The following is a 27,988-nucleotide window of genomic DNA, read 5'->3' as shown; positions in this document are numbered from 1 at the left end:
TGCGATCGGCGGAGCCGCTGCGCCCCGCAGGTTGCAGAGCGGGTGGGAGCCGCTGCGGGCGCGGCACTGCAGCCCTGAGCCTGAACTCGAACCCGAACCCCCAGCCCAGCCCGGTCCACAGGCCCAGGAGGTTAGGATCCAGCGGCTACCCGCCCAGCCCCGCCGAGGACGCCTCGACTCGCAGGCGCCCTCCAACCCACGCGCCACGATGGTGTGCGGGGGCTTCTCGTGTTCCAAGAACTGCCTGTGCGCGCTCAACCTGCTGTACACCGTGAGTACCCTGCGCCCGGTGGTACCTGCGGGGGTCGTCAGCCTCCTCCCAGCCCTGCTGAGCCCCATCCCGCCCCCTTTGCAGCCTTCCCACGCCCCGGCCTCGCCCGCGGCCCCCGCCCGGGACCCCGATCCTGCTTGTCGCAGTCTCTGCACGTCCTTCATTGTGGCTCTCCGCAGCCCTTCACTCTGGCATCCATCCCTGCCCACTCCTCCGTCCCTCCCCGCTCTCGCATCGCTCCCCAGGATCCCATCCCCATCCCTCCAGCCTCACGCTCCCGGCTCGCCATCCCATCTGGAGCGCGATCGGAGGCTGGAGAACAGCCCGGGGCCTGGAGGGCAGTTTTGCGGGGTAGCGTGGCCTGGTATGGACCCGGAGGCCCGTGGATGGCGCGCTTCTGGCTCAGCCCTGAGCGCTGTTGTTTGAATGGAGGCCGTCTAGAGACTTCTCAGGATATCCGTGGCTTCCGAAGTTTGTTTCGTGTTTACATAAAATCTCTTTGTTGATGTTCCTGTCAGTGAGGTTCCAACCTGATGCTTTTCCCATGCCTTCCTCCTCCTCCCCCTTTATCAATATCCAAACTCCATTTCAGGCGAAGTCCTTCGGTATAGTCCTCCACCCAAGTCGTTTTTGTTTGTTTCTTCTCCCTGCTTGTAAGCCTGTGCCTCCCAGTCTTAACGTTGAAAGCTCATTTCCATTTTTGATGCGTAATTCTGAACAGGAGGGAGACAAGGTGACGTCTATTGAAAATCTTCTACAGCCCAGCCTTTTCATGTACATTTGTCATTCTGTTATTTTTCTATGGCAAGCGGAGTTGTCTACATTTTATAACGGTAGAGACCAAAAAAGATTTTAATACGATTCCATAGCTGGTCTGGAGTGGAACTGAGCTGTGGAATCTAGATCCTTCCATAACCTGTCTCCACTGTGTGGACGCAACTTCCTCTCGGCCATCTCACTCCATGTTCCCTTCTATAAATACACCTGGTGCTTGCAGCACCCACCCTGAAAACAAACCCAGCTCCCCTGCGTTAGGAGAGCCAGGCCATCTGGGCCAGCTTAAGTTACCTCCATGGACAAGAGAGGCTGGCTGCTAGGGGTTAAGAGCAGAGACAACCAGTCATTTTACCTTTTTTTGGTGTGTGTCTGGACACGATAGCAAAGCTGTGAAAGCAGGCCGGAAATGGGCATCAATGGCGTAAGCTTTTCAGGCTGGTTCTTAGGAATCCAGACAATATGTTCACAAATGGTAGACTTGGAAGGAAGATTCTAGAACACACGGTGATATAGCTCCTTGTAATTGGAGATACATGTCAAGTTTCCTATCGAAATCCACCCGTCTCACGTGAAGCATGCTTACCATGTTGCTTATAAAGTAAATTCCTATCCGTTCTTCGACTGTTTTCTCTTCTTAGCATGGATGGTCTGCTGAGAACGTCACATTCTATTTTGTGACTTGAGCCCCCCCCCCTCCAGTGATTCAGTCATCTGTTTACCTGATTCTCCATCTTCCTGTGCCTGCGCACACGGCACAATGGCTGCTTCTGTGCTTCCTCGGCTGTCTGTATCCACCAATGTGCTATGCATTTTGAAAAAACGGGAAGGTTTTTTTCAAACCGAGTACCATGGCTTTCAAGACACATTATTTCCAGCTGTATTTACAGCATGTCATGAATGTCAGGAGAGAGAAAAGTTGACCCTAAAGGGATATGTTATGATTATTTAATATATGTCCCCCAAGCTATTGACCCCCAAAGTGTGTTTTATTGATTTTTAACAGGTGTGCAGTAAAATTTAATTAATTGGAAATTCATGGGGCTGTAAATATGGTTAGCTTTTTAAAATCCTAGACTGTTTTAAACAAAGGGACAGTTCTTAAAATAAGCTGTTATCTGTCTGTCTCCTAAACATTGCAAATAGGTTATAATATAGTAAATAGGTTATAAGGTAGCAAATATAGCAGTTTAAGTGGGAGGTGAATGAGAGGTAAAGGTGGATGAGATTTTAAACAGGCAGAAAAATCTTCTGTAGCTATCAATTAAGTTCTGTGTTTTCACCGTCTCTTCCTGCACATTTTAAGATATTTAAAAGAATGTGGTTGCCGTCAGAGTTGAGCTTGGGCACTAGGAGGTATTTTTTTAGGGCAGGAATAAGAAGATCCTTTGTAGGTTTCCTCCGGCTCTGGTGACTGCCGCGTAGGTCCTGCTCAGTGCTGCAGGATTAAATATGAGGTCATTTCTCAGAGTGTGAGGACCGGGATTGCATGTGGGAGAGGCAGGTGCAGAGGCCCCTGCCTGTGTTAGACATCATCGCTGTTGTTTTGAAGCATTTCCTGAGGAACTTGGGACTCGAGCCACAAAGCTGTGTGCATCCTCCAGTGATCGAATGAGCTTCGTCAGTATGACCAGTCTAGAAACAGAAAGCAGGTCCCTAAAACACGTTGGAAGGTACATCTCCTAATTTGTTTTGGGAATTCGGTGACCCTATGGAGGTGAATGGTGGGTTTTTGCTCTTTTCTGCCATGGTTCTTTTAACTGGGGGGATTCTCGGGTACTGGGGTAACCTTGGGTTAATGTAGTGTACGTAAACAATCTGTAAGTGTAGATGGAAAGGGGAAGCCCGAGCAGTGTGGTAAGGGAAAGGGCCACTTGCTTCAGAACTTCCTGTATTTAAGGATGACGAGTTTCTTTAGTCAACAGTGTTGGTTGTGTGCCTACTGTGTGCTGACATTAGCCTGGAGCTGCAGCAGCAAACCCAATCGGGCTCGGAAGTAAGTATGCTTTGATGAAGACTGCGTTTCATTCTGCATATGATCTGGAGGACAGTACTTATTCTGCCAGGAAATTCCGTCTATCGTGTACTCCATGGGACCCATGGGAAACGAATATAGAACCCTGTGTGAATACTTACCTGCCCTGTATGAAGAAGGCCCTCGGTGGGGACTGGAGCCCATGCGAAATGAATGTAGAAGCCCTGCATGAAGACTCTAGTTGGGGACAGCAAATGGTGTGTGAGAGAGAGCTTTGACACCTTAAAATTTAGGCCTGCGTTTTGAAATCTTTCTGAGTTAGGAATAAAGAAGGGGTGTTTGAATTGAGGAAATGAAGGAGTAGCTCGCAAGTCTCTTTCATATCTTCAGGGCACACATATAAATGAAAATTAATTTGGGAAATTAATTACTTTATTTATTTATTTTGAGGCAGGGTACTGCCCATCTGGTCTTGAACTATGTAGCCCAGGCTGCCCTCAAACTTGGAATCTTCCTGCCTCAGCTTCTTTTTCCTTTCAAATTACTTAGCTGTTTATTAAATAGTTAATCAAATACGTAAGTTCCTATTTAGAATTCCAAAAGTTCAAGGGTAGGAGGGTAAGTTTTGCTTTCAGTTATGAAACAGAATTACTATTTTATATCAAATTCAAGTTACTGTCTCCAGGTTTCATAGCAAGAACTAGAAAAGGTTTCAGATATTTAACTATGATGCCAGTCATTCAAATTTCCCACTGAAAACTGAAGTTTCAGAATCCTCTGTATCTAAAATTCCTGATGCTTCGTTTTGGCAAGTAAACTCGCCTGAACCTCACAGAACCCCTCTCTAGTGCCTCTTGTCTTCAAGGCCGCTGACTCAGATTATTCAAGCCATTGGGATTTTGACACATACGGGCTGCTATTAAGTCAACATGCTCCGGGAAAGTAAGAGTTCGTGTCCACAAATTAAAAACAATGGTCTTTTACTTGCAAGAAAATAATGACTGAGATGTGTTGACTATAAACACAGAATTACAATTTTTAGATTATTTTCTTGTTAAATGTGTATATGTGTGCCTCGTGTATGCAAGGCAAATAGTCTAGCACCTGAGCTATATCCCTAGCTCCTGGATTTTATATTTAGCTATATTTATTTAAATATGTATTTAAATATTAATATAAATGTATATTTAATATAAAATATATTTAAATATATTTTATATTTAGTAAAGTTTTTAGTCCTCCTAATTGAGTCATTAAAATTCTGGCAAATTGTAGTTTTATAATAGTCTCAACTCTCAAGTAAATAAAAACACACTATTACTTCAGCTAAGCAGAATCTCCCTATTGAAATTGCTTTTAAATGGTTATATTTCTCATTTTTCAAAATTCTGATCATTTAAACTATTTAAACTATTAAACTATTTAAACTATTCTAGTTCATTTATTTTGCTTTGCTTATTTATTTATTTGTTTGTTTATTCATTTAGAGACAAGGTCTCACTATGTAATCTTGACTGGCTTACAACTCACTATGTGGACCAGGCTAGCTTCCAACTCACAGAGATTCTCCTGCCTCTGACTCCCCAGTGCTAGGATTAAAGGCTGTACCACCACACCCAGCCTCATTTTGCATTTTTGAATCAGGGTCTTGTTATGTTGCTTGAGCTGTTCAGACTTAATATCTTCCTGTTTCTGCCATGGGTGCTGGTTAGTAGGCATGCACCACCACACCTGGCTCTTCAGATTACTTTGATACTTTGATGTATGATTAGGTGTGTACAGTAATACCCCTTTTATTCAAACCACTAAAGGTCCATGTGATCTCTGACACGCCCTACTGAAAAGAAGCTCACATTCAGAGCGAAGTTACTTTCTCCGTTAATTCGCAAAGACACGTGCACTTGACAGGAGTCAGGTGTGAGTTGGGAGAGGGGACACTAAGTCATTGCCTGCACATGGGTTGGGACCTTGAAACCACGCGGTCTGTAGTTATGTTTGATGTGTTCTGCTGGACTCAGTTTTCTTACCCACAGAGTTCTGTTCTTGAAGAGGAGGTTTTTTAGGTACTTTGTTTAGGCTTACACAAAGAGGATTTAAGACATTGATCCTTAGATCACAAGGACATTGGACTTAAGGCACAGGCCATTAGTCCTTGTAACAGTCTTGTTTGTGAGGTTTCTGAGAAAGGGGAGTGCAATTCTATTGTAGAATTCTGGTTAGTGATGGCACAATTCCTGGCTGTTAGCCAGAGAGAAACGGCAATCAGGACCAGGAGATGGAGAGAGAACACTTCTTTTTTCATGGCCTTCTGCTTCCTAGCAGTAGCGTTCTCAGAGTGAAACAGGTTACAGATGTGCACGCAGGAGCACTGAGGGTCTTCAGAGTGAAACAGTTACAGATGTGCACGCAGGAGCACCGAGGGTCTTCAGAGTGAAACAGTTACAGATGTGCACACAGGAGCACCGAGGGTCTTCAGAGTGAAACAGTTACAGATGTGCACGCAGGAGCACCGAGGGTCTTCAGAGTGAAACAGTTACAGATGTGCACGCAGGAGCACCGAGAGTAGTCATGAAGTTATTGCTGTAACAGAAGCTTGGAATAGAATGTTATCAGCCGAAGTGGAAGGAACAAATTCTGGGCCTATTTTGAGGGTGGGGCCAAGACAGTTTCTCATGGATTGAAAATGGGGTGCCAGAGAAAGAGGCAAGTGACAGATGCCTCATGGTTGTGGCCCGGTCCCCTCAAAAGATGGAATTGGATTAGCAGGACTGGAGAAGGTTCAGTATGAGACGTGGTGTTGAGGATTCTCAGACAGAGTTGTTAACGAGCCTTTGAGACCCACAGCGCTGGACGCCAAGGGAGAGGGCTACCAGGAGATACCGTCAAAGTTTACCATGAGCATTGGAATGGCATTAGCAGAGTTGTGATTGGCTGAAATCAGTAAGTCAATGAAGGCAGGTGGAGAAGATCAATGGTCACTGACTGAAAAAATGACATTGTGAGGTCGAGGTGACAAGATGGATTCTGCAAAGGAGCCAAGAAAGGAATAGCTGGTTAAGCAGGAGGAGACAGTGATAGAGTTGAATGTTGGAGAACCAGCAGTGTCAGGGAGATGGGCTTGACCCTACGTATCAGTGGTGCTGATGTAGGAACTAAGACTAAACTGGCCGTAATTTCATGCTCTCACTACCACTCCTGGAGGATTTGGTGCTGGGGATTGAGCCTGGGGCTTGCTGTGACCGAATCTTGGTGCATGCTAGACATCTACTCGACCTACTGTGCTCCGTCCCCAGGCACTGGTTACTGGGTTTAACATGAGGAAGTCACTGAAAACAGCTGTTCCCCCTGCCCCACCCCCTTTTTCTTTTTACAGTGACGACAGTGAGGACCATGTCCCCACCGTTTTTCTTTGCTCAGTGCACAGCGCAGCATTAGTGACTGAATACAGAAGTCGGCAGGGGCTGCTCTGCCAGTAACCCCACCTCTTTTTTGTAAGCGCTGCAGAGAAAAAAGGGGGTGGGATTTCGTGGGCAGCTTGATGGCATTTCAAAATAATCGACCTTGGAAAATGATTAAGTCAGGGTCCCTTTTAGTTCCCTTTTGTATAGTTTCATTACAGGAGTCAAGTGCTTTGTGTTTTGTGCCTCATAAGCAAAACCCAGCGGTACTGTAGAGAACCCTTCAGGCACCCTACAGGTACGTGCAAGAGCAACGTTCGCGTCACTTAAAGAGTTACAGTGAAGAAAGAACTGGAGGTTTGCCTTCATGCTCAATGCCTGGCTACTTAGCAATATCTGGATTATTCATGGGCTTCACGTCTTCAGCCGCATGTTATATGTTATAAATACATCTGTTTGCTTGATCTTTGAAATCACAAGTTCATAGCAACATGCTTGAAGCACCTAGGGGAAGGTGCTTTGAGGCCTTTGTCTATGTATAAATCAAGTTCTGTATGGCATTGGCGGTGTACAATCCTATGCTCTCATAATAATATTTTAGGTTTTTCTTGCTTGCTGCTTCATCGGAACTACTGATTTTTGTTTATTTTGAGACAAAGTCTCACTGTGTAGCTCTGGCTGGCCTGAACTTCCTCTGTAGAGCAGGTGAATTAAAGGCCATAGAGACCTGCCTGCCATTGCCTCCTGAGTGCCAGCCTGCCTTCCTTCCTTCCTTCCTTCCTTCCTTCCTTCCTTCCTTCCTTCCTTCCTTCCTTCCTTCCTTCCTTTGCATTTATTTATTTTATGTGTATGTGTGTGTGCCTGAGTGTATGTATGGGCACGTCATGTATGCAGGAGTCTGTGGAGGCCAGAATAGGGTCTCGGATTCCCTAGAACTAGAGTTCCAGATGGTTGTGAACCAGCATGTGGGTGCTGGAAATCAAACCGGGATCCTCTGGAAGAACAGGAAATGCTCTTTACCAATGAGCCATATCTCCAGCTCTACTTTTTAAATTTCTTTAATTATTATTTTTAAGTTTATTTTCATTTTATGTGTCTTGGTGTTTTGCCTGTATGCATGTCTGTGTACTATGTGCATGCCTGGTGTCTGAGGAGGAGATCGGAAGAGGGCATCAGGTTCCCTGGAACTGGAATTGCAGATGGTTCTGATCTTTCTTGCTGAGAACCAAATGGGTCCTCTGCAAGAGCAGCACGCTTCTCCAGCCCCTTGTTTGTTTGTTCTGAGACAGGGCTTTGATGTACAACCCTGGATGACTTGGAGTTCACTAGGTAGACCAGGCTGGCATCAAGTATGTGGTGCTTATCTTGCCTGTGTCTTCCAAATGCTGGGCTTACAGGTTTATATCTATCACCATGCCTGGCCATCAGAACATCCCTTTTGATTTAGAGCTAATGAGACATTTTGAATAATTTAATTGTAACATCTAATCTATTTCTGATGATCAAAAGAAGTAGCTGGCTTAGAAATATTTCTATCCTTTCTTCATCTTTACCCCTATATCTGACTCTGGGTTTTTATTAAGATTAATTAGGATTCGTGCAACACATCTTGTTCTTGAATAGGGTGGATATTTGATGGAACAATGTAATTTTATGTGTTGCATATACAAAGAATATGTAAAGACTGAAGAATAAGTATTTCCCACTACAAGGATGAGGAGCAGTGAGAACCCCTCATCCAGCAGTTTGCACTGACCACCTCTTCTGCTTTAGGCATTTAGCCAAGTGCTGGGAATATAAAATCAACGTCTGCATTGACTGCAGGGCACCTGAAATGTATAGGACTCCTATTAAGCCGGCAAAGCCGGCTGGAGCTGGAGAGTGGTAGTTTATGACTTACTTTCAGAAGTAGTCAGACCTCTCACATCTTGGGATTTTGAGAGCATAGGAGTACAGACTTAAATATTAAAATAAGATAGGCAGGATGCCAGCGTGGGAATGACCCAATCTTTCTGGCTTCAAAAAGCAATTAAACATCAATTAGTGTCTGTGTGGTTTGAGTGAGAATGGTCCCCATAGACTCATATATTTGAATGCTTAGTCCGCAGTTGGAGGAACTGTTTGGGAAGGATTAGGAGGTGTGGCCTTGTTGGAGGAGGCATGTCACTGGGGGTGGGCATTGAGGTTTCAAGAGCCCTGGCTGTTCCCCATTACCCCCCCCCCCTCTCTCTCTCTCTCTCCCTCCCTCCCTCCCTCCCTCCCTCCCTCCCTCCCTCCCTCTCTCCCTCCTACTTGCTAATAAGGATGTACGTTCTCAGCCGCAGCTCCAGGGCCATGCCTGCCTGTCTGCTGTCATGCTCCCCACCGTGATGATCATGGACTAACGTTCTGACACTGTCAGCCTCGATAGACTCTTTTTTCTATAAGTTGCCTTGGTCACAGTGACTCATCATAGCAATAGAAAAGTAACTATGACAGTGTCTTAGTCCATTTTCTGTTGTTGTACTAGAATATAACAGACTGGGTAGTTAACAAAGAAAAAATACTCCCCACACTTTCTATAGGGTAAAAAAGTCCAAGATCACGTACTGACACTTCACTATCATTATGTGGAGAAAGGTCTCCCAGGGCACAAGAGCAGAGGGTAGCTCAGGGCCCTTCCTGGTTACATAAAGCTTCTAACTCATCATCGAGGCTCTGCCTTCAGCATCACATCTAACCTGAATTGCCTTCCAAAAGCCCCCTCTCCAGTTAACATCCGTCCCCTTGGTGCTGTTCTTTGGCCTGTGCTGTCTTGAGCTTTAGCTGAGGATGTGTCCTTTAATGGTGCACTTGGTGGCATCTGGGGATCCTCCTCTGCGGATTTGTCTAGGGGAAGCTATGCTAGATTGAGACACTTTCATAATCCAGCTGTTGTGTGTCTTTTCCATCACAGCCCTTTTAACTTTTAAAGCTCTTTTTGTATATTAAGTTTTCTTTGTTTTAACGAGAAAACAGGAAAGGCTGGTGCTTCCTGCTCATAAAAACACCACTACCAAGGAGTTAACAGAGCCATAATCTGTTTTTATCAGCAGTCCGTCTCCCAGAGGAAGGAAACTATTTGTCATGGCTCTAAATTTACTTTCCATTACAATTGCTTTCACAAGAAAACGGTTATTATTCTTGAACAAAAGAGTCTTCGCAGTGGCTTTGTCTCACAAGGTATAGTGACAAGCCTAGATTTTTTAATTATGCAGCTACAGTTAATTTCATTTGAAGCTGTAATTTTTAGATTACTAACTTGGACTTGCAATCTCATTCTCCTTAAAACTGTAAACCAATGATAACAATTATCACTGCTGAGAAGTCATTTCATTAGTATGTGGAGAAGACTCCTTTTTTTTTTTGTAAAAATTAAACAGTGATAATCTATCTTAGAAGTACGTTAAATATCTTTAGGTGTTATTTATAGCTTGAAAAGTTAATTGTGACTATTTGGTGGGTTTCAGTTATGATATGTTATAAACACCAATCACAAGCATATACATCATTTTCAGATCATTTAAATTAAAAGACTTTCATTTGTTTGGGGATTTTGCTTTATTTTTATTTATTTATTTATTTATTTATTTATTTATTTATTTATTTATTTATTTATTTATTTATATGCCAGATCTCATTACAGATGGTTGTGAGCCACCATGTGGTTGCTGGGAATTGAACTCAGGACCTTTGGAAGAGCAAGCAGTGCTCTTAATCTCTGAGCCATCTCTCCAGGCCATTATTACTATTTTTAAAGATTCATTTTTATTTTTAATTATATGTCTATGTCTATGTCTATGTCTATGTAGGTATCTGAGTGTGGCTTTGTGTACACTCCTGAGAGCCCCTGGGGGTCAGAAGAAGACATTGGCTTCTCTGGGGCTGAATCTTACAGATGCCCAGTGTTCTGCCATGACATCTTCTCCAAGAAGTGAATGTTAGTGGAACAGACAATCACTCTGCAGCCCTTTACCCCAGAGGAAGAGAGTGTGAGCGCTCACTATCTCAAATCCACACCTGGCTTGTACGTGCCCGTGTGTGACATGTAAGACAACTCTTGAGCCACAGAAAATTGTGTTGCTGTTTTGTGTTTGGAAATTGACATATTTCATCAAGATTTATATAATGCTTGACTTATCTTTTGTTTTTGAAGTCTGTTGATTTCACAGGAATAGATTCAAATCACTTGTATTCTGTGTGTGAATACACTGGGTTTAACCGTGTCTAGTCATAGGTGTGGGGTTGAATCCGTTGATTTCCTGGTCCACACAAGGGTGCAGCAGTGTCCGTCCTGGTGTGTGTCTAGTTGGTGGACTGAGTCTTGAGGATTAATGAAAACAGAATTGCTAGGCTAGTGAGGGATTTAGGGCCTGTGCCAAGTTCTTACTCTGTCAAGTGCTCCAGGGCTTTACCCTTTTGCCTGGGGTGAATTTAGATTCCCTTGACTATGTCACTGGATTTTTGGGAAGGTAGCATGTATGAGATTGTGTTTGGCCTAATATTTAGGATTTTGTTTGTTGATTGGCCTTTGGATTTTTCTCTGATTGATTTTTATTCTTAATACCTCCCAACTACCTTTGGCCAGTGCTCTGAGCTGCTGAGCCGTCTCTCTAGTCCTGCTTTGGATTTTTTATGTTCATCCCATTGGTAGTAACTTCACTTGTTTTTAATACTGTAATAATGCTTGAATTTCCTCTCTACGTGGTCATTAATTATGCACAATGACCATGGTGTCCCCTCATCTGCTTTTTATCTGCTTTTATGGGGAAATTGTGTTCCTGAAATTTGAAGGGAATTTCATGTTTTGTCATTGAGTATGAATTTTTGCTCTGGGTTTTGTTGGGTGGGTGTCCTTTATTGGGGAAATTTTGTGGGATTTACTCTTATTCTTAAAGATTAATTTGTTTGGATGGCTGTTATTTTTCCTTCTTTGAAAAAAATGCTTCTCTCTCTTTTGGCACAGTCTTCTGGAGCCCAGGCTGGACTCAAACTTGCCGTTTAGCTGAGGATGACCTTCAACCCCGATCCTCTGCTTCTGCCTCTGCAGTCGGGATGACAAGTGGGGACCACCACACCCGCGGTCTTGCTTTAGCCTAAGTTTTTCCTTCTGATTTCTATTTTTGAATTAGTTTTTAAAATCACATTTATTTATTGTGTATAGGTGTTTGCATCACTATGCACGTGTGTGGAGGCCAGAGGACAGCATGGTGGCACTCCCTTCTCCCGAATGTTGTCCCCTGACCTCTATATGGGTCCCAGGAATTGAACTCAGGTTGTAGCTTGTTTGAAATGCCTTTAGTCACTGAGCTGCCCTGCTGTTCCTCTCCTTTATTTGATGTGATGTGTCTGGTTCCTTTTCACATCTACATCTATAAAATATGACTCCTCCATTTTGTTTATATTTCTTAAAATCCCTTTATTTAGTTATTTTTATTTTTATTTTTGGCTGTTCTGGAGCTCACTTACGTAGACCAGGCTGGTCTTGAACTCACAGCACTCTGCTTCCTGAGTGCTGGGACTAAAGGCACGTACCACCGTGCCCAGCACTCCACTGTTAGTTTAAATATGCCAATTTCAGCCTCAGCCCTGTTTACGTCAGGCTCCTGGGAGCTCCATTACTGTCGTGTCTTTCTCAGACTTCTTTTTCCTTAGGTGTTTTGAGAATTTTGATTGGTAGCACAGCTTGTCTTCTTAAAATCCGGGACTGTTTGGGGTTGGGATTTGCACATGTCTCCCCCGTGACTCATTTTAGTTTGCTTCTCTGAGGTCTCCCTCGCCCTCTGTCATTACAGCTGGTGATCAACTTTCGTCTGAACTGTTTGGTGTGTGGATTCCTGCGTGCATGGGGGAGAGTGAATTTCAGCGCCTAGAAGACTGGGCGTTTCATTTTCTCAGACAACTCTTGAAGATACTCAGAATATCTGCAGTACTTCCACAGTACTTCACCTTGAGAAAATAACTTTCTGGAGTTCCCAGCTGTGCGTGGTCTCGGTTCCACTTCCCAGTTCTGCTTGGCCTGAACCCAGAGTCTCCTTTAGACTCTGCTCTTGGCCGACCCCTGCCCCAGAAGGCTGCTCTCCACCAGTTGGGCCAGGACCGCGAAGGCTTTCAGTTCTGCTTGCTTCTGGGGTTCTATGGGATCCCCTGTAGTTCCTGTGTGTATGTTAAAACCTTTTCCACTCGTTTGAAATACGTTTTAGCAGGAAGAATTGTTGTTTTATTTTAATTAATTCATCAGTTGAGTTATAATGTGTGGACGAGTGTGGGCAAGTGCCATTGTGCTCAGAGGACTTGGGGGTTCATCTCCCCTCACCAGGACTCCCAGGGGGTCTAGGGACTACACTAACGCTTGAGCAGCAAGAGCTTTGAAGGGCTGAGCAGTCTCCCCACACCCACCCTCTAGAAAACGTTTTAAAAGTTGTGTTTACTTTTGCGTGTGTTTTGCCCGCATCTGTGCACCACACGTTCGTGCTAGGTGTCCCTGTAGAAGACACAAGAGGGTACTGGGTCTCCCGGACCTGGAGTTACAGGTTATGATCTGCCCTGGGTGCCAAGAATCGAACCTGCGGCCTCTGAAGAGCAGCAAGTGCTCTGAATGGCTGAGCCGTCTTGCCAGCCCATCCCCTCCCCCCCAGAGGCAGGGTCTTATAACAGGGTCTGGCTGTTAGTTTGGTACTTGTTACATAGTCTGGTTGGTCTTGAACTCTTGGAAATCCTCCTGCCTCAGGCTCCCAAATTCTGGGATTGCAAGTGTGGCCGTCATGTCCCTATAGGAAGAATTCATGGTAGTTCAGAACTGCCTGTGGTAAGCCAGGCAGTAATGCCTGCCCTCAAAGGCGCTGCATCATCTTGGGTTCTGTTGTGCCTGTAATACGCTTTCCAGTCAATTCCCATTGTTCTGATCAGACAGACAAACTTTCAAAACCACCAGAGGGTGTTTCCTGTTGGTAACCAGTTACTGTGTGTAGTGGCCTAAAACAAAGGTATAGTCTCCACACCAGACATCAGAAGTCACTGCAGATCTCAGGGTCTGTTTCCTAGAACCCGATCCTTGCATTCCTTGGCATCGAACTCTTCCTCTGCCTTCAACGGCAGCAGCGTGCTGTCCCAAACCTCTCAGACTACACCCTGCTTTCCCTCAGCAAAGGCCTTCTCTGACTCGAACCCTCCTCCTGCCTCTTGTAAGGACTCTGGGATTATTTAAGTCTTAGTCAGATAATCCAGAATAACCCTATCTTGAGATTCTCAGTTGAATCTCATCTTCAAAATCCTCTTGTTCCATCTGAAATACTCACACTGTGGGCATTGGCCTTTGGAGCTGGGCACTGTGGTGTACTCCCGTAGTCACAGAGGATTGCTTGAGTCTGGGATGGACGTAGGAGCCAGTTGGGGTACCAGGGGGACACCTCATCTCATAAAGGGAGTGCACTTTAATATACTTTCTTTTCTTTGCATTCTTTGGCTTATTGTGTTTACCTAGGGTTTGTGGTTTTTTGTTTTTAATGTATACTGTGATGCACTTTGTAAAACCTTCTAACACAGCAGTTATTTGTCCTCTTGTGAACGTTCATTTGTTTCTCTACTGACTTCTAGAGCAAAAGTCAGTGAATGACAGACTATGAACTAAATCCATCCCATGGTCTTTGGCATAGCATGCTAGCCAAGAATAGTTTCACAGTTTTTTTTGTTTTTTTTTTTTGTTTTTTTTTTAAGTTGTTCAAATGGCTACCTTAGTGCAGATGCATGGTGTTTTTATTTGAGAGTTCATTACAATAAAATGATATTTATTTGATTTAACAGCTTATTTCGTGTGTGTGTGTGTGTGTGTGTGTGTGTGTGTGTGCGCGCGCGTGCATGTGTGTGTGCGCACCCCAACACGTGTACAGTTCAGAGGACAGTTTCCAGGACTGTGGGAGTTCTGTCTCCCTACTATGTGAGTCCTGGCAATTGAACTCAGGTTGTCCTGCCTGGCCGCAGTCACCCTTGCTTGCTGAGGTGACTTGTTGGCCTGGATTCACATTCTTAAATAATCAGAAAAAAAAAGGAAGAAAAATACTTTGTGATACATGAAAACTCATGATTGCAGACTCCACAGTCTGAAGAGAAAGTGTTGATGACTGAGGTGACAGGTGCCTGTCATCTCACCATGGCAGGAAAATCCCGATTTCGAGGCTAGCCTGAGCTACCTGACCTCATCGCCACCATTCTAAAATCCTTCCAACAAAAACGAGGCAAAACCTAAACAACCACAAAACTCCCGAACAAAACAAAACTCCAAACCTGAGCCACATAAAACTGAAAGATGGGGGTGGTGTCAGCACAGCCCTGCTCTTCCGTGTGCTGTGTGTCCCGTGCTGTGGACAGTATTGGGACTGAGTGATTGTGCAGGGCTGTGGTCTGCACCACCAGGTCAACAGAAATCACTTGCAATTTCTGCTTGAACTTTCAATATTCTTAGTTTTTTAAAAAAAATCCCGTTAATAAAGGATTTGGCATGATTTCGGAAGGATTTTTTAAAGCCTCCTGTGCATACATGTGTGCCACCCAGTGTGGGTGTGGAGACCAGAGGACAGCTCTTGGGGACTGGCTCTAGCCTTCCACCCTGCGGAGGTCGAGTCTCTCGTCCTGTGGCTGTGTTGCGTATTCCGCGTCACATGACCTGGTGGTTCCAGCTGGTTCTCTCGTCTCCTGTGAGGAGTGCTGAGATTACAGCAGACGCCAGTGCATCTGGAGCAGACTGGGGGGCCAGGCTTATGTGGCAAGTGTTTTTACCAGCTGAACCATGTTCCTAGTCCAGAAGGATGTTTTTTATATTGAATGAAATGCAGATTGGTGGTCTTGTCCCAAGAGTTCATCTGAGTTAGTGAATGAGCCTCCCACCCAGAACTTGGTGTTAACAGGCGGGATGAGGAATCTGTGTTACCATGGACACAGGCCATGGCGCCAACTATAAGAGTATTTTGTAACCATGACAGCACTTACAGTCAGTTGATGAAGAGAATCAAGACTACCCTCCACAGTGTGGGTGGGAAGTTTTTATCTACATCCACTGAAGTTTCCGAAGGAAAAGGGTGTTCTGCTCTGTTTCCACCGTCCTGGGCCCCACAGTTTTCTGCCCAGTCAATCACAGTTGTGTAGGCGACATCTTTAAAACTTCTCTTGTCCGAGCCTCGTTTTCTTTTGATAAATAGATACAGATGCACATATTTTCTATTGGTTCTGTTTCTGGAGACCCCTAACTACAGCAGCTAGCTACTCTGCTGTGTGTGTTTGTGGACTGCCGTCTGTGCCCCACACCAAGACACAGCGGTGATGCTAAGTCAGGAAGAGGTGAGGCCCTTCCTCACACCTCCCTCAGGCGTCTGCTCTTACTGGTTGTGACAGGAAATGTGCTCTGTTTGGATATTACAAAGTCAGAAGGAAGATCACTTGTGAAGGGACAGAGGACTTTTTCTCAGGTCACCATTGTTTAAAATTGTGAGGTGACCCTGCGGGAGCCATGACAGAGCACTGTGAGGAGCAGTTGAGGGAGAGACTTGGCACCTGAGGGACGTTTTCATGGCTCTCTGTGTACAGGCCACAGTGGTGACGGCCTCCAGGTCCCTGCCACCAGAGACTGATTCTGTGGTCCTACAGGTGATTTCTCTGGGTCTTATGTTTTGGCTTTTTGACCAAGATTCCAAAAAGAAAATGTTTTGGATAAAAATATAAATAGATGAACATTATTTGGCAGGTTTTTTTTTTTTTTTTTTTTTTTTTTTTTTTTTTTTTTTTTTTTTTGGTATCTCTACATATCTTTTTTTTTAAAACCAGTGCATATATTTAAAAAATATGCCGGGCGGTGGTGGCGCACGCCTTTAATCCCAGCACTCGGGAGGCAGAGGCAGGCGGATCTCTGTGAGTTCGAGGCCAGCCTGGGCTACCAAGTGAGTTCTAGGAAAGGCGCAAAACTACACAGAGAAACCCTGTCTCGAAAAACCAAAAAAAAAAAAATATATATATATTATAAAAAGATATTTAAAAAGTATCTTTTTTTTACTAGTGCATATAAAGCATGTTTAGTATTGTTTAACACACAAACAATGATAGATACTAGCAGGAAAATTCAAATGATAATTTATATATTTCTAAACAGTTTACCAGGCCTTTCAGTAATATAATGCTAGACAAATCTAGTTTTGAATTTTGATTTTTCCAAACTGGAAACATTTTGATTTTTCCATCACACCACCGCATTACTCCAGGAGGTGATTGGCCGGCCACACATGTACTAAAGGCATTCTGCTCCGCTCTGCAAACCTCCTCCACCCTTCTCTGAAACCCGGTTAAGCTAACTATAGGCCCTGTGTGGTTTACCATTCGTTTGTTTTTTTGAGGTAATTGCAGCTTGGAGTTCTGTAATTCCTGTTGCACACAGGTGTGCTAGCTCTTGTGATGGTGTTTGACAAACTAAATAAGAGGACTGGAGTCTGACCTCATGGCTTCTTGCTCAAATGCCATTTCATTTTCAAGAGCTGACCTCTCCTGCCCTGCTTGCATCTGGATGGCTTTGGTGGCCACTTGGCCCTCTCTGTTTTCACACGTGCTTGTTGTTGATGATGATTAACTTCTACAGTGGTTCTGGAAACAATCTGGAGTGTTCTCCAGGGCTCGGGCCTGACAGTTCCGGGGTACCTGGAGGTAAGGACAGAGGAGTACTTGCCAGTCGCCTCCTGCTCCTGCAGAGACAGATGTGGGGCCAGATTGTAGTGGAGGAAGGGAAGAGGAGTTCGTATTTGAGGAGCACAGCTTGCCGCGGAGGGAGGATTGGCTGAGCCTTTTGGGGAGTGGGAGGACGGAGGGGGCTGCAGACCAGCTGGGTTGTGAAGGAAAAGATAGATCATTTTCACGTGAACAGATCCGAATCACGGACTGAGACGTGTTGCTGCCTACTTTACATGTGCTGGTACTGTGCTAGCTTACAGTTGCTCTCGAGTAAGCCTTGTAATCCAGATGACCTCTGAGACTCCATGGTTGCTTTCTGGATTATTGGTAATCTTTTTAAAAAAGCATAATTGAAGGTTACATTAAACTAATTAAAACAATAGTATCCATGGAGGCTGGTGTGTTTCAGCCAGCTTTCTGTATCTATGGGTTTCACATTCATGGATTCCATCAACTGCATCAAAAATTGCTTCATGCCGGGCGTTGGTGGCGCACGCCTTTAATCCCAGCACTCGGGAGGCAGAGCCAGGTGGATCTCTGTGAGTTCGAGGCCAGCCTGGACTACCAGGTGAGTCCCAGGAAAGGCGCAAAGCTACACAGAGAAACCCTGTCTCGAAAAACCAAAAAAAAAAAAAAAAAGTTGCTTCCTAAACACAGATTATTTTTCTTGTCACTATACCTCTGACAATTTGAGTAACCTTGCATCGCCTTCACATGGCATTAGCTGGTCGGAGTATCCAGAGGTGGTTGGTTCGATGTTTAAAGAAGGATGTCAGAAGTTATACAAATATGACAACTTTTTATAGGAAACTTGAATTTGGTGTATGTGGCAGGTTCTGGAACCAACACCTTGGAGACTCTGAGAGACTCCTGCCCTGGTGTGAACGTTACTAAGATGTAAACACCTGGACAGTGCTGGCGCTGTATAATTGAACCTCTCCATCTCTCCACAGCTCGTCAGTCTGCTGCTCATTGGGATTGCTGCTTGGGGCATTGGCTTTGGGCTGATCTCCAGTCTCCGAGTGGTGGGCGTGGTCATTGCTGTGGGCATCTTCCTGTTCCTGATTGCATTGGTGGGACTGATTGGCGCCGTAAAACATCATCAGGTGTTGCTGTTTTTTGTATCCTTTTTAAAAATCGGGATTTTTACCTCAACCAGGTGAAGTTTTCACTCATTATTGATTATGTTCCAGTGGTTGCTACTAATTTAATATTATCATTAGGGAATTCATTGCCAGGAAGTAACCCTTAGAAAGACAATTTAGGAATATCTGTAAGGAAAAAGCCTTATATTTAGTTATCCCTAACCCTTCCTTTATCACATCATAAAGTGCTCTACAAGTTGGGCATAATTCTGATTTTCTTTTGCAAATTCGGAGTTAAATTGAACTCATTTCTTTACTTCCTGGCCTTCCTAACACATTAATCTTTGGTTGAGAATTTAACAGTGTATTCTCTAGATTTACTTTTGAGAAAGCTTATATGTGTGTCTATACCTGTTTTCTTTTTTTCTTTTTTTTTTTTTTTTACACATTGCAGAATTTGTATTTCATTTTGGATGTGAGCTTTTCAAAATATAATTCTCCCTCTCTTTTTGAAACAGGGTCTCTGTAGACTAGACTGATCTCAAGCTTGGTCAGTCCTCATGGGATTGCACTTTTAACCACCATGCCTGGTGTATATAATTATTTATATTTTTCTAAATGAATTTATAGTTACACTGTATCACTTTGAACTTTAGGTAACATTGTCCTAGTTTCTAGGCGAATTGCTTGTACTGGAAAGTTATGTCAACATTCCTGCTTTATGCTCTTTTAGGGCATTTGCAGAGTCCCTACAGCACACATAAAGGCACTTGCTGCCAAATCTGATAACCGGAGAGAACTGACTCCTGCAGGTTGTCCTCTGCATGAACAGTGCGGCGCGTGCAGATATACTCATGTGTGCACCCCCCACGCCTGCCACACTCACACATATAATGAATAAGCAAGAGCAATAATAAAACAAAGTAAAATCGTCCTTAACTTGTAACTCTCAGTATATGATTATTCTCCTGCTTGTGTTTATTGTGCAGTTTTCGGTGTCTTGTGCTTGTCTAGCTCTGAACCGGGACCAACAGGTAACTAAAGTTAATTTTCTGTTTTGTTTTTGAGCCAGGGTCTCACAGTGTAGCTCTGGTTGTCCTTGAATTGTGTAGCCCAGGTTGTCCTCAAACTCACAGAGATCCACCTGCCTCTGCCTCCTGAGTGCTGGTTTCAAAGGAATGCGTCATTGTGCCCAGCTGAATGAAGATTTTATTTTATTTTTTTACTTTATTATACAACATAGCATAAATATGAAAAAGACGTGAGGAAATGACTGGAGGACAAATACGTTTTTGCCAAGAATGCCATTTTGCCCTGCTACCTGTTTTCTTGGTCCTGAGGTTAGTGGGAACGATCACAGGGGAAGTGCTGTCCGGTCTTGCTAAGTTGTATCTTAAGTAAGACTTAACTCTCGTGAAAACTGCTGTTGTTAGAAGATGTTGCCTCTTCTTCCCCACTGCTCTGCAGTGTCCAAAGGGTCTGTGGTTACCTTGTAGCCATTGCTCTTTTTAAACTCTTAATTTGTGGAGAAAAAAATGGGTTTCTGTCTTGGAGCAACTGAAACTTTGTATTGTTATACTTAGAGAATTATGCCCTTGAGCCAAGTACTGTTTTTAAATTGCTTGTAAAAACCCAGGACTGTTGTCTTTTCGTTTTTTTTTTTTCTTTTTCTTTCTTTCTTTTTTCTTTTCTTTTCTTTTTTTTTTGCAGCCCAAGGGATAAGCTTTTGAAAAGTTGCAGTAGTTTTATAGAGACTATTGATTTCATATACACTCTACTGCTAATTGTGGGCTCTCCATTGTTGTTGGTTGGTTTTACTTTCTGGCTCTTCAGCTCTTTTGAGGGCCCACCACCCAGCTCCCAAATAAACACACAGAGGCTCATTATTATTCATAAATGCCAGGCCTTAGCTTGGCTTGTTTCTTGCCAGCTTTTCTTAAATTATCCTGTCTTCCTTTTGACTCTGGGCTTTTTCCTTTCTCTATTTCTTTATACTTTTTGTTCCTTCTTATTCCATGGCTGTGTGGCTGTGGCTGTGGCTGTGTGGCTGTGGCTGTGTGGCTGTGGCTGTGTGGCTGTGTGGCTGTGTGGCTGTGTGGCTGTGTGGCTGTGTGGCTGTGGCTGTGTGGCTGTGTGGCTGTGTGGCTGTGGCTGTGTGGCTGTGGCTGTGTGGCTGTGTGGCTGTGGCTGTGGCTGTGTGGCTGTGTGGCTGTGTGGCTGTGGCTGTGTGGCTGTGGCTGTGTGGCTGTGTGGCTGTGTGGCTGTGGCTGTGTGGCTGTGGCTGTGTGGCTGTGTGGCTGTGTGGCTGTGTGGCTGTGGCTGCCCCCTTCTTTTCTCACTCCTCAGTCTCTCTTGCTTCCTTGCTCCTTGATTTTTCTTGCCTCTCTCCCGTTTATTCTCTCTGCCTGCCAGCCCCGACTATCCTTTCTCCTGCCTTGCTATTGGCTGTTCAGCTCTTTATTAGACCATCAGGTGTTTTAGACAGGCACAGTAACACAGCCTCACAGAGTTAAACAAATGCAACATAAAGAATGCAGCACATCTTTGCATCATTAAAGCAAATGTTCCACAGTAAACGAATGCAACAGATCTTAGAATGCCATCTGCAGCGCTCAGCGTTTGTAGTTTATGTGGGGATGATATGTTTTAATGCGTCTATGGACTGCGTTTCCTAGGGTCAGCTGCTGGAGGTCGGCTGGAACAACACGGCAAGTGCTCGGAATGACCTCCAGAGGAACTTGAACTGCTGTGGCTTCCGAAGTTACAACCCCAATGACACCTGCCCGGCTGTAAGTCAAACTATGAGAGTTCTTTTTTTTTTCCTTGAATGTGTTACATACAGTTTAATAATGATTAACAAAGAAGAAGTGGGCTTTCTGATGCTGAATTATATTTCAAAATTGTTTGACATATGCTCCCATTATATTTTCCATATGCTCTCCTGTCACATTTGCCCATTCCATGTTTAGTGAGACACACTGCATTTATTTTCTTGTGTGTAATTCTTTCTCATTCAGCTCTTTCCTGTAACAAGTTGTGAGAGGGAAATGGTCAGTCTCAGAGAGCTCCGTCTTTGCGGCTTCCTAGGGAGGCAGCAGGACGAGGGTCTGTGTTCAACAGGCTCTCTTAACTGCTCTACACCCCCAGGCTTCCTAGGGAGGCAGCAGGACGAGGGTCTGTGTTCAACAGGCTCTCTTAACCGCTCTACACCCCTGAGGTAGAGGACACATGAGACCACCCTCCTCTTTCTCTTCTTCCACATCACACTTGCTCCCTCATTATGTTGAAGTTGAGCCACTGATGGACCAGTGGGCTCCATCCTGATGTTTCCTGCCAGACTAGACCACCTAACACCAACCCCAGTCCTGTGTGGATAGCTCAGGGCCTGCCTGGCTCATCTGGAATGTTCATGTAGTTTATATTTTGGGACAGCTCCTTTTACGATCTGTCTGAGCCCTGAGTTGTATATGTCTCTTCACTGAGGCCTTTGTGAAGCTGTTTCTTTGCATGGGTCTGTATTAACTTTCCACTGTTATGTAACATGTTAACCACAAAACTCATGGCCTAAGACAGTTATCTGTTTATCATCTCATACCAGCCCAGAGCAATTTTAGCTTGTAGTTCCAGGTGACATTCTATCGTCATGGGCAAGTCACAGCTGCAGGAGCTCGAGGGAGCTGGTACTGTCACATGTGAGGACGAGGAATGCATGCAGCCTCTGTCAGTTCGCATTCCCTCTTCACCCGCAGCCCTGGATCCCCTGTCTAGGGAGAGTCCATCAAGGTGGTTCCTCCCACACATTAAAATGTTCTTATTCATAACATATTCAAGACAACCCCTCACGAAGCTCTGTCTTGCAGGTGATTCTAGACTTTGTCATGCTGACAGTTAACACCAGAGTCTCATGATGCTGAAATGAGTGTCTGTGGAGACTGGCATTCACTTGAGGCTTGGTGTGTGTCCTCCCTCTTGCTCAGTGGTTGTTTGTGGACTCACTTTTCTTTTAGGGTTGTCCTGATGGCTTGGTGGCTGTCAGCCGGTGTCTTAGTCACCATTAGTTTTATTGTTGTGAAGAGACGCCATGATTCGGAGGTTTATTCCACTTGTCATCATGGAGGGGAACAGTGTGGCCTGCAGACATGGTGCTGGAAAAGTACAATCTGCAGGCAGGGTGTGTGTGTGTGTGTGTACATATATTTAGAGAGATAACTGGGCTTAGCGTGGGCTTTTGAAACCTGAAAACCCACCCCCCCCAGTGACACACTTTCTCCAACAAGGCCACACCTGATCCTTGTAATCCTTTCAAACTGTTCCATTCCCTGGTAACCAACCGTTCAGATAGAGGAGCTTATGGGGGACATACTTAGTTATCTTACAGTGCATGCAAGTAAGCATGAGAATCTCTCTGGTCTGGTAGAATGGAGTCTTACACAATGCAATCTAGACATCTACCCATCATATTTATAGTTCCTAGGAAGGGATGGATCCTACAGAGCATATGACCATCTTGGAAATTTATACACAATTTAAAATCCATACTCTAATTGAATGTAGTTTTTATATGTGTATTTTTTTAATCAATGTACTCTGAAGTAACAAGTCTTTTCTTTTATCCATACAGACCTGTGCTAAAGTTGGACATAAGTGCTTACCATGCTCCCCCATAATCGGAGCATATGCTGGAGATGTTTTGAGATTTGTTGGTGGCATCGGCCTCTTCTTCAGTTTTACCGAGGTTTGTCCTTTCCCTTTGTGATGGGGAGTTTTGTTTCTATGTCTAGAGGACAGAGCATTGCACTTTGGTAGAATACCTAACACCCAAAGCTCCTTTCCCTGAGGTCACTACACAGGAAGCTAGGAACAGCCTAGTTTGGAATCAGACATCTGGCAAATCTTGTATAAACTTTATGATGGAGTACCATTCTTGATCTGTTTGTCCTGTGTAAATTGTAATAAATGAGAAGAGATTGGGGGAGTTAGCTCTGAGCTTTCTTCTCTTTCTAGATTTACACAATAAGTTATAGTTTGATTTCTTCATAAGTAGAACATTTATATTACTTAATATATGCTAATATATAATACTATAATACACACATTTGCTTTTAAGAATTGCCCTTATTGCTGTGCGGTGGTGGGACACACCTTTAATCCCAGCACTCTGGAGGCAGAGGCAGGTGGATCTCAGAGTTCAAGGCCAGCCTGGTCTACAGAGCAAGTTCCAGGACAGCCAGGGCTACACAGAAAAACCATCTCTGAAAAAAAAAAAAAAAAAAAAATTTGCCCCTGTAGCTGAAGAAAACTGAGAGTGGGAGAAGTGGGTGATCTTTCCCAGAGAAGAGCTCACTAACTGGTTATCCAGTACCAAATGGTCAGCCCTGAAAACATACATAGAATGACATATATGGACTGAGGAGATTATGTTTAGGAATAGGCGTATATATTTATGCGTGTAATAACAATGAAAGAAGAGGCCATGGATCTAAAGGAGATTGAGGAGGGGTACATGGAAGAGTTTGGAGAGAAGAAAGAAAGGGAGAAATGTAATTATAATCTTGAAAATAAAAAATATAAAAATTGTATTACTTTCAACTTTAAAAAAATTTGCCTGACACGGAAGGGATGGAAAGCGGTGGAAAGGGGACCTTCGGCGGCCCTGCCGAGGTGAACCGCTGAGAAACTGCACAAGGAACAGGTCTAATGAGAGCAACTGGGGGAAGGGAAGGGGAAGAGCAGCAGGCCGTCTCGAGTGGGGACACGAGAGGCAGCCAGGCAGCCAGACAGAACAGGCAGGAGAGGAACGAGAGAGACGTGGCGGAGGACCACTGGGACGGTGGAAATGCGCCGCTCCTGGGGTGCCTGGCGGCAGGTGACGTAACTGCTATCGCCAAGGCCAGGCAGGCTGGTGGGAATGAACAGAAACATCCCCTTTCCCTCTGCTACTGCCTTTCTAAAACCTGAAGGTAGCTACTGTCATTAGTTGTATATGTTTATATTACATTAATGTATTTGAACTAATTAGCAAACTTTTATCTATTAGTAAACAGGACCAGAATGCTAATTCTGTGTTTAAACTCTCAATATCTGTGAATGTTTCTTGATGCTTCTGAGTGGGTAATATGTATGAAGGAAAAATTCTTGTTTTTGAGGCAGGGTCTTACTATATAGCCCCCGCTGGTCTTAAATTCTCTTTGTCTCAGCCTCCTGGGTGCTAGTATTATAGGCATGAGTCACCATGACAGTTTTAAAATTCGCTTTTAACTAAAAAAATTCCATATGTAGTATTTTATTTCATGGAAATAATTATATAACAACATAAAATGAATACACAAAGCTATTTATAAGCAACTTTTAAAGGTTTATTTTTAATTATGTGCATGAATGTGTGCCTATGTGTAGGTATAGGCACATGAGTGTGGATGTCACTGGAGGCAGAAGAGGGTGTCAGATCCTCTGCATCTGGAGGTATAGATGGTTGTGAGCCACTAGACGTGGGAACTAACTCCAGGCTTCTGTAAGAGTAGCATGTACTCTCTTTTAACTGCTGAGCAGTTTCTCTGGCCCTCAAGCCATTTATTTTCCTGATAAATTTTTGGGCCCCTTTTGCTTCCTAACAATATGCTGGATCAGTTGAGATCCATGTCACAGAGCAGAAGCTGAAGTGACCGGGCTGGAAACTGAGTGTGTCTACTTCCTCCTTGTGTGTCCTGGGGCAAGTTATTTAATCTTGCTCTAAAGAGGATAACAACAGTAGTAGCCACCTCTGGTGTGAAGCCTAAAGGAGCCAGTGCATATAAAATTTGGAATGCTTTGAGCGTTTCTTGGTGCATAAGGGGTAGCTAGTGTTTTGCAGCCATTGGTAAATTATTAGTATATGTCATAGCCCTATTAGAAAAAGACAATGTGTCATTATTATTGAAACCTCAGATGTCCACATCACACTTCTGTTTTAAATAGCAAACAGAAGACTATGAATCAAATAATTATTTTAACGAAGTTTGTGTGTGTAGCTAGAGAAGCCCAGTCGGCTATTTATAAGAGCAGCAGACATCCTTATGAAGTTGCAAACATTCTGTGTTTTGTATGGTTAGAATTTAGCCATAAGTGGGATCACTTAGTCTGTTGACCGTTTAATTTTCTTTTTAAAAAATTACATGTATTTAGTGTGTGTGTTGGGGGGCGACATGCATTGCCACAGTGGGTGTGTCAGGATCATTTAGTTTCTGAAGATTGAACTCAGGGCATCCGGCTTCGGGAGAAGTCCCTCCACCTTCTAAGCCATCCACCCCACCTCTTAAAAAAAGTTCAATTCATTTATTAATTATTTTATTTATTTTTGTTTTTTTGAGACAGGGTTTCTCTGTGTAGCCCTGTGTTCCCTGGAACTTGCTCTGTAGACTAGTCTGGCCTCGAACTCAGAGATGCTCCTGCCTCTGCCTCCTAAGTGCTGGGATTAAAGGTGTGCGCCACCACCATTGCCCAGCTTACATTTATTTAATTATCTGGGTGTGGGTGCACTTGTGCCAGGATGCATGTGTAAAGATCAGGGGACAACTTTTGGGAGTCTGTTCTTTCTCTTTACCATGTGGGTCTTGGCAGTCAAAGCCAAGGGCCTCAGTTCATGAGGCTTTGTAGCAAATGCCTTTACCTACTGCACCATCTTGTCAACCCAACCACTTAATTTCCTTTTAATATGTAAATATTTACACAGTTGACTCCTGTGTGTGGAATGTTGTTTCCATGCACCCTGCTTTCCTCTTGGGGTGCATTTCTAGTTATAAAATATGACATAGTATGGGAATAGTCAAGAAATTTTGAAAAGCTGGGCTTGGTGGTGCATACCTTTAATCATAGCACTTGGGAAGCAGAGGCAGGTGGATCTCTCTGAGTTCCAGGCTAGCCTGGACTATATATATAGTGAGAGCCTGTCCAAATAAGCAATGAATGAAAATTTGTATTGGTAAATCGTCTTCTGAGAAGAATCTATCAACTTTTGATTTAATAACTGACTCCAAATATTCTTGTTATTAGAAATACTTGACAGGGCTGGAGAGATGGCTCAGGGGTTAGTAATGCTTGCTGCTTAGGGCAGTTATCGTGGAGATGACCAGGTCAGGTGGTTCCCAGTCACTGTCACTCGAGCTCCAGGGGGCTTCAGTACCTCTGGACTCCGAGAAGCACGTCTGCACATACACACATGCACATAATTAAGAACAATACAAATAAATGCAAAAAACATGCAGAGTTCACGTTTGGCTGTTGATCAAAATGGAAAAGTCAAGCTTGCTGTCCCAGCTTCAAACCCAGCTGCCCGTGTGGACCCCGCAGTGCCTCTGCCTTCCTGCCCTGTCCTCACCTTGTCTCTGTTCCCTCACTTGCTCCACCTCAGCTCTCCTCCTCAGGATCACAGTGACTGCACCATTGAGCCCACCTGAAGACCTCTCCCTAGCATAACCACACCGCCCAAGGGCCGTTGATCTCACACAGTCTACCACAGTGTTCATATTTCAGTGTATTAGGGCCTGCCTTTCAATTTCCCTGAAGTGCCCCTCTTTGAACAAAAAAAAAAAAACAAGCAAAAGCAACTCAGAAGTTTCAGTTATTCTGTTGATGAAATCTACACAACACTTGATTTTTCTTGTTTTAATTCCAGATCCTGGGTGTTTGGCTGACCTACAGATACAGAAACCAGAAAGACCCTCGCGCCAACCCGAGTGCTTTCCTCTGAGGAGAAAACAAGGAAAAGTTTTCCCATGTTGATCTTGCTCACTTTCCTCTCTCTTAAACTAATTTGTTCATTTGACAGAGGAAACAGTATCTGAAAACTATATTATCAACAGTGGAACTAAATATTTTCACTCTTACGTTTCTCTAAATGTGTTTTGTTGATATTGCTGTAAAAGCAGTTGAAATTCATGGTGTTTCCTGAGCTTCATTAGTGCGTGTGATCTGCTGTTCTTGGTGTCTGGCACTGTCCACTGTGGCCTTTCTTAGCCTTTTTACCTGCTGTAAAACTGTATGGTGCCCCGCTGGGGGAATGATCTTGTGACCCCGAATCCATTTCACCAGGATAATTGTACAGAGCTTGGGCTGTGGGGGCGGCTCCAAGTGAAGACCGTGGAAGTGTATGAAGGCAGAAAGGAGGAGAGTCTGTTGTATTCAGTTCATTGGGGGAAATCTGAGTTTTCTACACCTTTTGTCTTTTTAGGAAAGCTTCACTATAGTAAAAAGTGTTAACATAGAAGTAGTCATTTAGTTCTAGTAGTCTGTCACGATTATATCTGTGTATTCTAGAAATAGCTGTGTCTTTAGGAAACTAAAGTTTGGTTTTTGACATTTACAGTCAAGGGCAAAGGAGGTGCCATTTGGGAAATGTCCTGGTGTGTAACAGTTATCTTCAGTTTCGGAGTGGGATGAGTTTGAGGAAGACAGTGTATATCTACATAATCTGACAGTCTTTTTTTTTTTTTAATAATTTGAAGTTCAAAACACTGTATATTGGTAAGCAACTTGCAATCATTATGTGGCTTATATAACAAAAAGATATTTCATCATCTTAAAAAATAACTTTATTGATATTTCTTGGTATTGTGACAGCAAGTTGTCAAATCCAAACATATTTAAATGTGCTGCCTCTCATAAATTGAGAGAGAAATGCTGTTTGTGGCTCTGTATGTTACATTAAAAATTAAAAGCTGGAAACCTTTGTGTATGGATGTTTGAATCAAAAGGAGGTACTGGGAGCATTGGTAAACTGAGGTAA

The 27,988-nt window shown here is 43.8% G+C and overlaps 1 protein-coding gene across 1 annotated transcript; it reads left to right on the top strand.

The window, feature by feature from the left end:
• The first annotated feature begins 7 nt into the window (after positions 1–7).
• Tspan13 (tetraspanin 13) lies at positions 8–27,933 on the top strand. The gene is made up of 6 exons (XM_028878424.2): positions 8–271; positions 18,097–18,264; positions 19,182–19,262; positions 20,904–21,017; positions 22,850–22,963; positions 26,879–27,933. Exons 1-6 carry the CDS (start codon positions 209–211, stop codon positions 26,951–26,953), a joined length of 615 nt encoding a protein of 204 aa, XP_028734257.1. The 5' UTR covers positions 8–208; the 3' UTR covers positions 26,954–27,933.
• Positions 27,934–27,988: the final 55 nt, after the last annotated feature.

Source organism: Peromyscus leucopus, chromosome 14, assembly GCF_004664715.2.
Source record: "Peromyscus leucopus breed LL Stock chromosome 14, UCI_PerLeu_2.1, whole genome shotgun sequence".
In the NCBI taxonomy this organism is placed as follows: domain Eukaryota; kingdom Metazoa; phylum Chordata; class Mammalia; order Rodentia; family Cricetidae; genus Peromyscus; species Peromyscus leucopus.
This window is presented reverse-complemented; position numbering and strand designations above follow the sequence as displayed.